The 13244-nt window shown below is 41.3% G+C and overlaps 2 protein-coding genes across 7 annotated transcripts in view; both read left to right on the forward strand.

The window, feature by feature from the left end:
• The window catches only part of CPEB3 (cytoplasmic polyadenylation element binding protein 3), a 215464-nt gene that overhangs the window by 177714 nt on the left and 24506 nt on the right, over positions 1-13244 (forward strand). For 5 of the 6 annotated variants that reach the window (XM_061171379.1, XM_061171264.1, XM_061171458.1 and 2 more), the window contains exon 10: positions 1838-2692. The exons of the other annotated variant lie outside the window; for it this stretch is intronic. In XM_061171379.1, the coding sequence (XP_061027362.1) occupies positions 1838-2065 (228 nt within the window). In that variant the 3' untranslated portion in view covers positions 2066-2692. Of the gene's footprint in view, positions 1-1837; positions 2693-13244 lie in introns of those variants that run through there. 6 annotated transcript variants of the gene reach the window in all.
• The window catches only part of FGFBP3 (fibroblast growth factor binding protein 3), a 122535-nt gene continuing 117573 nt past the window's right edge, over positions 8283-13244 (forward strand). The window contains exon 1 of the mRNA XM_061171936.1: positions 8283-8429. The gene's annotated coding sequence lies outside the window, so the exon portion shown is untranslated. The remainder of the gene's footprint in view (positions 8430-13244) is intronic.

Below are 13244 nucleotides of genomic sequence, written 5' to 3' on the forward strand. Positions count from 1 at the left end.
GAGGCCATCGGTATTGGACAGGTGTGGATGCACGTTGTGGTGGCCTGGACTAGAGAGGAAGCAGGGGCAGTGATAACTACACTTAATGAGGGCATCTGATGTGCCAGGCACTGTTCTGTGTGCTTTATGTGATTCAACTCATTTGCTCCTCATAGGAACCCTATAAAGTACGAACTGTTCTTTTCCCCCAGTGTACAGATGAGGAAACAGAGGCTCAGAGTACCTGAGAAATTTGCCTAAGGTTGTACAGCTTACCTGCACTTTCTTCCCACCTTACATGCTCAGCCCACCCAACAATTTCCTGTACCCAGTAAGGCCCAGTCTTTCTTTTCTCTTTCCTTCTTAGCATAAAATTAACAATCTTAAAGTGAACAATTCAGTGGCGTTGAATATATTCACAAGGTTGTAATGTGGCTGGGATTTGAACCGAGGCAGATGACCCGAGAGCCACTACAGTTTTAGTTATGATGCAGAGATGAATGTGAGATTTTTTTTTTTTGAAGCCCACTCACTAACCTGTTAGGTTGAGGAGGGAAAAATAGGAGGAAGGGAACTAGAGCCAGAGCAAAGACATTTTCCCCCTTGGGTAACCAAGGGCTGGGACAGGTCGTCTCCAGTGGGTCTTCCAAGCAGAGACAGAACTCCAGAGGAGGCCAGCGAAGGGGCCTTCAGAAGGGAAGGTCCAGAAATGCAAGAGCCCAATCCCAGGTGTTCCCTATGTCCCTGCTCACCCCATGCTGTCCCCTATCAGCCCCTCGGTACCCTTCCCCGTGCCCTGCTGGAACCTCCTGGCTGCGTCCAGAGGCAGCCCAAACTGTCAGGCAGTTGGCTCATGTCAAAAAAAACGTGGGTCCCCATCTCCATAGCCCCAGCGGCCACAGTGCTTGCTCTTCCCCAGAACGACTCTAGAGGTCAGCGTGGGAAGGAGCCTGATCACAGAGACTTGCCACCTTCCTGCTAATTTCTAACATTTGGGATGAAAACATTAATGATAGTCTGTTTCTGAGGTTCTAGGAAGCGGACATGGGGGAAAACTGTGGTAACTTTTGTTCTTCCTTGCTTCTGGTTTTCCTCTACCATAGCCTGCAGGGCTGTGATGAAAAGTTCTCTATTGAAGCTTCCAGTCTTGGAGGGAGATTAAGGCAATAAAATCTAAAAAATAAAAAAGCCTCAATTGTTCGAGTAGCTTTTTAACATCCCCCTAGTCCCCCTTTCCCTGCCATCCATTGTGAACAGTACTGGGAGGTTAGTCTTTTGAAAGCCTTGTGCTTAAAATGTTGAAGCCCAGAGCCTCACGGTCACCCTTCAGCTAGGCTTGCCAGCCTCAGTGGGACTTCCCCTTTGGCCCAGCTCCTGCCAAACTTCCCCAAGTACGTGCTCTGCCTTTGCCTACTTTTGGGCTTTGTCCTCGCTGGTTGCTCTCCCTGAAATGCTGTTCGTGCATAGCCGGGTGCTTCCAGCCTTCAGGATTCAGCTCATGTGCTTTTACCTGTGCTACCTCTCTTAATCCTCACCAGCACCCTTTGAGGTAGACCCTGCTATGCCCATTATATAGATATCCAGATGTGTGTGTGTGTCCGTGTATCACCGTTACACCCACTTTACAGATCCACATATAGAGCACACAGAAGCACACAGAGAGGTTACTGCCATCACACAACTAGTAAGTAGTAAGTCAAGGAGCAGATCCCATACTCTCAGCCACTGTCTGATACCAGCTGAGTTCAACACCGAGTCTGACTGGGACATATTAAGCTCCATTATAAACTCTCAAGAGGAAGAAATGTGAGGAAGCTTTGCTAAAATCTTTTTTCCTGTCTTTCCTCTTTGGGTCCAGGTGGAAGTGAAGCCATATGTGCTGGATGATCAGATGTGTGATGAGTGCCAGGGCACACGCTGTGGTGGGAAGTTTGCCCCATTCTTCTGTGCCAACGTCACCTGTCTGCAGTATTACTGCGAATACTGCTGGGCGAGCATACATTCCCGCGCCGGGCGGGAGTTCCACAAACCGCTGGTGAAGGAGGGAGGTGACCGCCCTCGCCATGTCCCGTTCCGCTGGAGCTGAGCCCAGGGTATACCCAGCCACAAGTACTGGAGTAGATAACAAGGAGGGAAAAGAGAGGGCACTGCCTCAGGGCTTACAGTGTTCTGGAAATCTGTGCATTTGTTCTCGATTTTTAAAGAAGAAATGGGTCTTTTTATTATTATTATTATTTACAGTCATATTACTGAACTCAGTGTCCAGTATAATGCAGAATTGCAGAGTGTATAACGGTACTGATTTGCACTTTGATTCACACCTTTGTCTGCTTGGTACCTTAATTTCTTACACCTGATTTGTCACTCGTAGACTGCCATTCTCATCAGCGGCCATCAGGTTGATGTCTGTGATTTTTTTGTTTGTTGTTGTTGTTGTATTGTTATTGTTTTGATCGTTTTTGAACTGGAGCATGCACTTATTTTCAGAAACTTAGAGAATCGCCCCTAGGAGAAGACTTACCAAAGGTAATACTCGTGAGTAGGTGGCAGATGTAGCAAAAACTTCACAACAATTCAGCAATCATTAGTTGGGGTCATTTAGAGTAAGGAAAACCCTTAATGAAAATAAGCCTTTAGTTGCTCTCTATTTTGACATGTAAGGATACCTCATAAGCTGAATCTTTATTTTTCCTTCATGTTTAATTTTTGTTTTGCTGAGGATTTTGGTTAGATCTTTTAGTGTTATGTAAATTTATGCTGCAATAGCTTTTGCTGCTATTAAAGTGGTATTATTAATACCATAATACTCTATTCAGGCTAAGGTATCAATTACAAAAAACCCAACAACATACTTTTGTGATTTAGGGATAGAATCAGCTGCCAAAAGGAGATCAGAATAGACTTGAGAAAGCTTCAACGGAAGGTCACTATTTCTGACTGCATGTTTACTTAATCAGGTTGCTGCATGCAATAAATTTTATATCTGATGTCTAGTATAAAACCTTCCCACAATGCACAAATTAAGAATCTATATAAGCTATAAAATACTGATTTTTTTTAAAAAGATTTTTTTCATTCAAAGAAATGGTAATTGACTGGAGGAAGGCATGCCTCAATAAATGGAATGCTTCGGAAATTAGGAACAGCCCATAACAGAATGACCTATATTACAACCAATATAAAACCTAGGTGTAGGATATTCTTAAAGCAAATTTGTGGATGGTAGATGAAGTATTTTGCGGTGCTCTGTTATATATTGTGCAATTTATTTTATATAGTAAAGTGATTATGTCTAACTGTGATCAAACTTAACTGTTTAAAGCCTCTGTGTCAGACATTAACGAACTTGACAGTTCATAACTGGTATATTATTAACTAACACATGAGCTCTTAGTTACAATCTCCTAGTGCTTGCACCATTTTACATAGCTTCAGACCTTGTCCAGAAAACCAAAGAGCTCATCTTAGCTTACAAACACTAGGAATATATACAGTATATAGAGATAAGTTGTCAATTGACAAACTAGGCACATTTTAAGAAAGTTGCGTGATCGTGATGCTAAAGAAATGTCTGTACAAAATAAGATGGCCTGGGCAGGGTTGGTTGTCTGGGTGAGAAATTAACTACTTAATTCCCTGGATTTATCCTGTAAAGCTTGAATAGAATTCAGACCTGCTAGTACCACCATGGACATTTTTTTAGCATTCACTCTTGGGCTGCAGATAGTAATATATAAACACACACAATGATTATGAGACTATGTAAATCTTTTTTTAAATCTTCTTCCTATGTTTTGGAATTCTGGGGACAATCTGACTGGATATGACACTGCAGAATAGATTTAAGTCGCTGTGTTTTATGTGCTGTGATGTCCTTGTACTGTCTTAAGTTAATATCGCTTGGTTTTGTTTTGTTTTGTTTCTCCAGTGTTTAGTTGCAATTAACAGCTCTCAAACTATAGTTTGTTTTCAAAAAGGAAAAAACAAAATAGTTTTTTACTGGATTAAAAATGCTTATTAGAATTCTCCCCCTTTGAGGTTACCTCTGGGCTTTTTGGTAATAATTGCTTTTTTCCAGCCCAGCTGTGGTTTTCTGTTTGTTTTTTTTCTATGTTTGTGGTTTTTTTCATCTGTACAAGAAATTTTGTTATGCACTACTACTTTTTGTATTCTAGACAGTTTTCAAAAGTTGGCTGAAGATTTTTTTGTTTGTTTGTTTTTAAGGAAAAAGGCATGCTTTCTGACTGACATGATCTTTTGCAATACCTCAATTTTGAAATATAGGAAAGAAAATGATATTTTCTAAGTAAGTTTATTCAGAAAAATATATATTAATTTAATTCTGCAAGAAAAATGATTTAACAGATGGGTAACTTTATTTTTTTCATGCTTATTTGTGTTTTTTGAAAATGAAGAAGTTAGAGCTTTATAACTATAATATTAAAGATCATATCTAACCTACAGAAATCTACCTAATTATGTGAAAGAAGCAAAACTTTTTGAAGAAGCACCCCTCTTTCATGTACTAAAATAACACTGAGATTTAAAAAAAAAAAGCTGGAATATTGTACAGCATAAAGCTGAAGTGAAGGCGAAAAAGCATTGTCATAAAGAATAGGTTACAAAAAATAAACTCCATTTGGTGCTGAAAGTTGTGAATAGGTGGTGGAAACTACTTCCCCTTAATTTGTATATTTATAATCAAGCGTTGATTGTGCACGACTGACCAGGATTGTGAAAGAGTTCTTCTGTTTGTATTTTTTTAAAGAGAACTTTTTTAGTTTATTAAATTATAACATGTTCCCTTTTGTTTTGTAAATAAATGTGCCCCCAAGTTGTTAATGTTATATTAAAAGAGAGGGTCCTTCAAAAAAAATTATTTTTTAAAACACAGAGGTGTTCTGACCTGCAACTTGATGGGAAGCCCCCGGGTATCACAGGTCCTGTTGTGGCCTTTCCTTGATGTGACACTTGAACTAGTCGATTTTTTGAAGGCTATAACCTAACCTCGACTATTTGTTGTTATGTGCAATACTGTTTGTACTGTTTGTATAAAAAATAGAAAAAAAAAGAAAAGAAAAAAGGCATAAATCTTTATTGCAGATTTATTTTCATTGCAAACTTTAGACATTGTGATTCACTGAAATCATTTTTCTACTGTCAAATATGTACCTTTTCTTCATGCTGGTATTTTTTCAATAGTAATGTAGCCTTTGTACTGAGACAAATTTTCATTGTTATTTTTAGAAAGATTTTTTGCTAAGAAAAAAATTAAACATATTTACATATTTTTCATTTTATTTCGTATTTTCTTTAAGGAGTGCTTTCTCAATCATTAATAGAGTTGTTTCTGGGAGGGACTTTCATATCTGGTCAATGTCATAATATTATTTTGTATTTTTACTTGGAATAAATTAATTTTATGATGCTAATTCTTTAAAAGTTTATTTTTTTCATTTTCAGTTATTTTTGAAGCTAAAACCTTTGTAATATTGTTACTAAAGTGTCTAGTTTTTTGAAATGCAAAGCTTTATGTATTAACTTGCTGATGTGGTTTACAATAGTGTGACAATGATGAAAATGGTTGGTTATGTAAAGTGATTGGAAAATGTAATGGATAATTGGGTAATAAAATGACAGAATGAGCAGAACATGTGAGATTTTGACAAGCCTTTTCCTTTATTACAGTGGTTTAGTGTAAGACTAGGGATGTCACAGTACAGTTCTCTAGGGATGTCACAGTGGATTTATACAACACCAGGTGCAGCCAAATCTGTGGCCCTGATGATGAAGTCACCCCTTACTGAGATACCACCAAGTTGAGAACCTGGCCGGGTCGACAGAGTGTTTTATTGCTTTTCCCCTCTAACTCTTCATTCTGTCGTGTGTGTGTGTGTGTGTGTGTGTGTGTGTGTGAATCTGCCACCGACTGCTGTCCACATGTGAGTGGGTACCTTTCGCCAGGCCGAATCTTTGCCCTGCATTTACAGTGGTGACGTCTGAGAGTGAAAGGAGGTCTCTGAGAGGACCAGCCCTCTGGGTAGTTAGACTTGGATCGCAGTGTCTCGCCCGAGTGACCTCCCCGAGCACACGGGTGGCCTGGCAAGGCGGCACACTCCGAGGTCACCACTGTAAACGGACAGTCTCAGACTTCGTCTTCCTCCACCCCCCGCCTGCTCCTGGTATGGTGCCCCTTGTTTGTCCCTTATTGTGGCAACACATCTGGCCACTCCGAGCATGATCTGTCTGCCCTCCTGCTTCTTTTCCAACACCCAAACTCACCTTGAAGCTGTGCTGTTAAGGCAGCGTGTCATTGTCATGGCACCTAAAATTAAACAAAAATCATACAACTGCAAAACTGGTGTTGCGTAAACAGAACATCCAATGACTCGCTCTAGACAGATGGTGTGTTTCTCCCAGTCCTTGATGGCCTCTTCCAGGCCTCCTGCCACGGAGGCAAGGTTATGAATGACTCAGAGAAACACGTGTCCAGAGTTGGCTCTTGGGTATGCTCTATGTATTCAGTTTTGTAAATAATATATAGATTAGATCAAGTTGTGATGTAAAATTCTAACTCAAATTGGATATTACTGGTTGGAATTTTACATTAACTACAAATAAGTGATTAGGAACAGAAGAAAAGAAATTGGAAAATTTTTGCTTAGTGGTATAAAGATTATGCTTAGATTTCTGCCTATATCTTGTGTTTTATAGCTTGTTAGTGAGGCATGGGCTAATGCAGAATGTACTGCATTTATGCAATTAGCAAATAACTGCTAGTTTTCATTTTATCTATTATATTAGCAACAAAATGGCGTTTAACTGGGTAAAGCTCCTACCTAAATATTTGAGTATTGTGACATCTCTACTTGCAAGGTTTGAGTGAAAGATTAGTCACAGATTAGTGAAAAAAAAAAGTTATCTTTTTGTTAAAACTGGCTTATTTGTATGGATTGTTGCTTTTTCACCAGTTTGTGTGGTATGTCAGCTAACATTTTCTGTTTTTTTTTTTTATAATAACCAAACTTCTCTATCTCAGCTGCAATAGTGTTCCATTTTACCAGAGTATTTTATAATTAATGCTGTTGACTTTATACCCCAAAATGGGTCAAGAAATGGATATGTGATTTGGGGATGTTTAAATTTGTATGACAATGAAGTTAATCACAACAAGTAGAAAACCTGGGTGCTAATACAGGACAACTTCTGCTCTTTCTTTTCTGGATATAGTTCCGTTGGGGTATAAAGTATTAGGTATTTGTATTTTTGCTGTCAAAATAATGGACATAACTTTTAGAGTGTTCACAGCTAAGATATCTGTATTTGTTTTTCAACTAACAACTAATTTTAAATGTATTGTATCTTTTATTACCTGTTCTCTTAGATTGTTTTTGCTAGTAACCCTTACTCAGCTTCCGCCTTTGGGGCTTGGACTGATATTGCTTGTGTGGAACTGCAGTACTGTGACTAACCATGGAGCTCAATGCAGCTATTGCTTACAACTGCTTAAACTTTGTAGTTTGGACTTCTTTTTTTTTTCTGTAATAACAACTTATTAAATCTAGTTGTATGAAGTACTGACACTTGTCATCCTTTGCACTTGCCAAGGAGTATCTTGGAGTACATGGATTGCGTCTGGGAATATTTGCACACTCCAACTTGCTTGATGAGCTTTTGGGGGGAGGGGGGGACAAACTCCTTTAAGCAGGTTAAATACAGCAACATTCACCTTTTTTCTGACACGAACGACACTCGTTTAAAAAAGAGAAAAAGACCACGAGTGTATTTAAAGCAGGAGGGTGTTTGTTGACACAATGTGAGTGTGTATGCAAGATTTTAAGGTGCACGTGGGCATGCCAGCACTTGCCACATGAAACCAATTTTCAAAATTAAAACCAAGGAAGTCAATGAAAACGTTAAGTACGCCCCCTTTCGTTTTATTTTTTACGCTAGGCTCTCTGGGATCCTCTCGGAAAATGGGTCCTTTCACAATCCCGTAGCGACTTTGGACGTGCTAGAAGCTCTCTTGTAGGCACTAACTTCAATCTTTGTAGAAAACGGACCACAAGCGGCCACACCCAAGAATCCCCTGGCAGCTTTCATAACATGCAGGTGTCAGCGTCCCAACCCCGAGCCGTAGTTCCGTGGTGGGGAGCGGGGTCTGGCGCAGGTGTTTTCCACACGGGGGCTCCAGCGCCGCCCGAGAGTCGGCGGGCGCCTGAGGGGGCGGGACCGGCGCCGAGCAGCGCTCCGCCCTTTAGGATCCCGGCTCCGCCCTCCGGCCGCTCGGCTTTGCAGGGGAGCTGGCGGGGCTGCGCGGGGCAGCTGGGCTGTCTCCCGGGCTTTCCCGGCCCCCCTCCCGCCTCGCGCCCCTTCCCGCCGCTGGTCCCCAAGTCCGGCCCCAGTCTGCCCTCCCCCAGGTGGCCCCGGCGCGTGGCCGCGGCCCACAGGTAAGCTAACCCGCGACCGGTGCGCGCGCGCCCACCCCGCCGCCTCCCGGGCTTCGGGCACGGCCGCTGCAGCACCAGCCTCCCGAGATGCCATCAGGGTCCGGAGGCCTGAAGCTCGCGCGGGAGGCCCGGGGTTCAGCGCAGCCGTGTCGCCGGACGGTATCGACCGTTTAGAACTCTGTGTCAATGCCTCGTGCAAAATGGGGAGAGGAATACTATAGGATACTAATACTATCCCTTTTACGTTTGATTTTCTAAAACTACATCATGCATCAAGCACCAAATGGAACCCTGTTTTCAGAATGCTGGTATGACTTGGGCCCCACGTTTGTCTCCTGGCAAAAGGGTTCTGGGATCCTAACTCGGAGGGGGAGTAGGTAAATGAGTGGTGCCGAGGTGACTAGCAGCTTGTTATTTCTAGGGGGTAAAAGCCGGGAGGCCTGGCGTTCCTGGGGCGTGAGGTTGGAAGCGGTGGTTCTGAAGCAGCCCCCTTGCTGGACGCTAAGCCTTCGCTGTGAGGGGATGTGCAGGACAGACCCTGACGGCTGAGAAGGCTGGGGTTAGGGCTAAGGTACCCGCTTTACAGAAAGAAAACTCATTACCCACAAACACTGATGAACACAGCTTAAAAATTGTATTTGGGTGGTTTTTCACAAGACCCATGGCACATGCGTCACTTGGACACTTAAATTGGAAGACTTAAAATCATATATTTTAACTAGAACGGTTGTACTAGATAGGTTAATGATTGCTAATGAGATGAGGGGAGTCCAAAATTGAGGAGTCCTATTGCTATTCAAAGGCCTGTTGGGAAGAAAAACTTTGCTCTAATTTAGGCTCAGTGATTAGAAGCCTGTGAGTTAACTGGCAAAAGACAGATTAACAGGAGCTTATTCATATGCACATGAATCCAGCAAAAGAAGTGGCCCCTCCATAATTAGAGGTAGGTGTCTATAAGCTAATTTAATAGGGGAAAGGAAGGGGGGAGAAAGGAGCTTCTATGGGAAGATCAGATGGTTTCTTCTTTTTTTTAAAATCAATTTTCCAATGCAATTGTTTTTTAATTAGCAAATTTTTAAAAATTAAAGTATAGTTGATTTACATTATTCGTTTCAGGTGTACAATATAGTGATTCAGTATTTTTATAGATTTAGGAAAGACGGTGGGTTTTTAGGGGAACAAATGGGAGATAAGAAAGTTTGTGATAATGTTTGTTTATGCAGGTGTGAGCGTTTTCTGTGTTCTTTTGGCCAGTGAAACTCCCCAGGAGAGGGCGTTCATTGATTGATTACAGCCTCGCTCTCAGAAGCTTCTGCCTTTAATCAGATAAGGCAAGCTTTGAAAAAGCTTCTTTTGCATCTATTGAATTTCCAATGTCTTCAGTTTAAAATCATCTTAATATCAACTCTGGAGGTCCGAGGGGTCCCCACAGATAAATGGCTGGAATGACTCTATCACTGGAACAGGTAACTGAAAGTTATCTGTATTCTGTCCCATTACGGAGTATTATGGAGGGAACAGATTCTGAGTCTGGTCATTGTTTGTGTTTAGATAAAGGACTTGTCTGTAACTGCATGTACATTCACCTCAATATTTAATTCTGGCCCCGTAAGGGTCAGCCCAAGTCATGGAGTTTTCTTCTTTGCTGTTACTGGTCAAATCTTTGGTTAAGATGCTTTGAGCTGAACTGTTAAGTATAAGGGAAACATTCCAACTTGTCATCTTCAGTGCAGGCCTGAACCAAGTGAGACTCTTTTTTGTAAATGGAAGAAAGACTCCCCGAGCAAGTTCTGGTCCCTAAGGTGGGGAGTTGTCTTGCGTGCCTGGTCTCTCCTTTCAAAAGGGACTTTCTGCTCAATTTCATTACTCATTATTAAAAACAAACAAACAAAAAAACTCAGTTCCAATACATACCCATAAGAAGGACTAAAATTTAGAAGACGGGAAATACTGAGTATCAGGAAGAATCTAGATAAGTGCTGATAGAGGTGTAAAGTGGTGCAACCATACTAGAAAACTGTTTACAAGGGCTGAATGTGTATATCCTATGACTCCGCCTCTCCACTCATAGGCAGAAGCCCAACAGAGATGTGTAACATGTTCCTAAAAGATACTACAAGAAGTATCACAGCAGCATATAGCCCCAATCTGGAAGCTATCCAAATGCCCTGCAACATTAGAATGGATACATTGTAGTATATCCACAAATGGAACACTGTATAACAGTAAGAATGAAGATCTACAAGTATATGCCACATTACGGAAGGCCATCACAAACTTAATGTTGATCAAAATCGCCAAAGAGTACATAATGTATGATTCCATTTGTATAAACAGGGAAGCAGTAACTGAAAGGGGGCATGGAGGCGGCTGTTGGGCTGCGGGTAACTCTCTTGCTCTGGGTGTTGCATACAAGGTGTGTGCAGTTTGTATAAATTCACTGAGCCATACACTGAGATCTGTGCACTTTTCTATGTTTTAATGGAGCGTTAAAACAAAAAAAAAGGGGGCTCTGTGAAAGGTAAAAGCTGATGCTTGGCACAAATGCAGTTCTTTCCAGGCAGTCTCCATGCAATTCACTGTCTTATTCCTGAACCAGACTTCTTTTCTGGCTGTCACTGCTAGCAGGCGCCCATCCAAACTGGCCTGCTTTCCCAATCACCCAAACCTCAGTCTCCCTGCTCCCCATCTTCCCTGCTCCCATGTCTAGGCTCCTTTCCACTCTTCCTTAAGCTTACCAACATCCAGGAGGATTTGTTTTGTTTTGTTTTAGTCAGTTTGGGAGGAGGGGTGGAATCGAAGAACAGAGTTTAAAAACCCTCCATCCACTAGTCTCTGCAGTTGATGGTAAAGCATCAAACATTGAAAGCCAGTTAATCTCACATGTGCATGTGCTGACTGGCTTATGTGATGTCTTGTTTAACATTTAACAAGATCTGTTGGCCCCTGCTTCCACATTTATAGCCTGATTGACTTTTTAACATTATACCTTTTTTATTTTTAGATACATGTAGATGCAGATACTGTTGTAAGAAATAAGACAGATTCCATGTATTCTTTACCCAGTTTCCCCCTAGTATCTTGCAAAATTGTGTTAAATATTACACCCAGAATACTGACATTGATACAGACAAAATGAAAAGCATTTCTGTCACCATAAGAACACCCGCTACCCTCCCTTTTCCACCTCCCTAGAGCCATGGCAACGATGACTAATTTGTTCTCCAGTTCTATAACTTTCTCATTTCAAGAATGGAATATAGGGACTGCCCTGGCGGTCCAGTGGTTAAGATTCCATGCTTCCACTGCAGGGGGAACGGGTTTAATCCCTGGTCAGGGAACTAAGATCACATATCCCACATGCTCTGCAGCCGGAAAAAAAAGAATGGAAACATACAGTGTGTAACCTTTTGGGATTGGCTTTTTCTTTTTTTTTTATTTTATAAATTTATTTATTTGTTTATTTTTGGCTGTGTTGGGTCTCCATTGCTGTGCGTGGGCTTTCTCTAGTTGTGGTGAGTGGGGGCTACTCTTCGTTGTGGTGCACAGACTTCTCATTGTGGTGGCTTCTCTTGTTGCGGAGCACGGGCTCTAGGCACGCGGGCTTCAGTAGTTGTGGCACGCGGGCTTCAGTAGTTGTGGCTCGCGGGCTCTAGAGCGCAGGCTCTGTAGTTGTGGCGCACGGGCTTAGTTGCTCCGCAGCATGTGGGATCTTCCCAGACCAGGGATCATACCCATGTCCCCTGCACTGGCAGGCGGATTCTTAACCACTGTGCCACCAGGGAAGTCGAGGATTGGCTTTTTTCAATCATTATAATTCTCTAGAGATTCATCATGGTTGTTGTATTTATCAATAGTTTCTTCCTTTTGGTTACCAAGTATTATTCCGTGGCATGGATGCACCATGGTTTGTTTAACCACTTGTTTGAAGGACATCTGGATTGTTTCTAGCTTGGCACTATTAGAAATAAAGCTGCTATAAACATTCGTGTACAGGTTTTTATGTGAACATGTCTTCGTTTTCTCTGGGATAAATGCCCAGGAGTGCAATTGCAGGGTCGTATGGTAGTTTCATGTTTAGTTTTTGAAGAAACTACCAAAATGTTTTCTAGAGTCCGGTATACCTTTTTACTTATTAACCAAAATGTATGCATGATCCAGTTTCTCTGTGTCCTCTCCGGCATTTGGTTTTGTCACTGCTTTTCAGCTTACCCATTCTGATAGGTGTGCAGCCATATCCCATTGTGGTTTTAATTTGCATTTCTCTAATGGCTAATAATGTTGAACATTTTCTCACGTTCATGTTTGTCATCTCTATACCCTCTTCAGTGAAATGTCTCTATTGTTGCCCACTTTCTAATTGGTTTGGGTTTTGGTTTTTTTTTTATCGTGTGGCTCTTTTTTATTCACTTTATTTGATCAAATAGTACAGAGTTCCCATGCACCCCCGTCAGTCCTCTCCCCTCAAGTTCCCCCTATTAACACCTTGCATTAGGGTGGTACATTTGTTACAGTTGATAGCCAATATTGATAAATTATTAACTAAAGTCCACAGTTTAAATTAGGGTTTACTCTTTTTTTAATTTATTTTTTATTGAAGTATAGTTGAACTACAATGTTGTGTTAATTACTGCTGTACAGCAAAGAGACTCAGTTATACATATATATATATATATATACACACACACACATTCTTTTTCATATTCTTTTCCATGATGGTTTATCACAGGATATTGAATATAGTTCTCTGTGCTATGCAGTATGACCTTGTTGTTTATCCATTCCGTATATATAGAGTTTACTCTTTATGTTGTA

The sequence above is a fragment of the Eubalaena glacialis genome, chromosome 1, assembly GCF_028564815.1.
Source record: "Eubalaena glacialis isolate mEubGla1 chromosome 1, mEubGla1.1.hap2.+ XY, whole genome shotgun sequence".
Lineage (NCBI taxonomy): Eukaryota > Metazoa > Chordata > Mammalia > Artiodactyla > Balaenidae > Eubalaena > Eubalaena glacialis.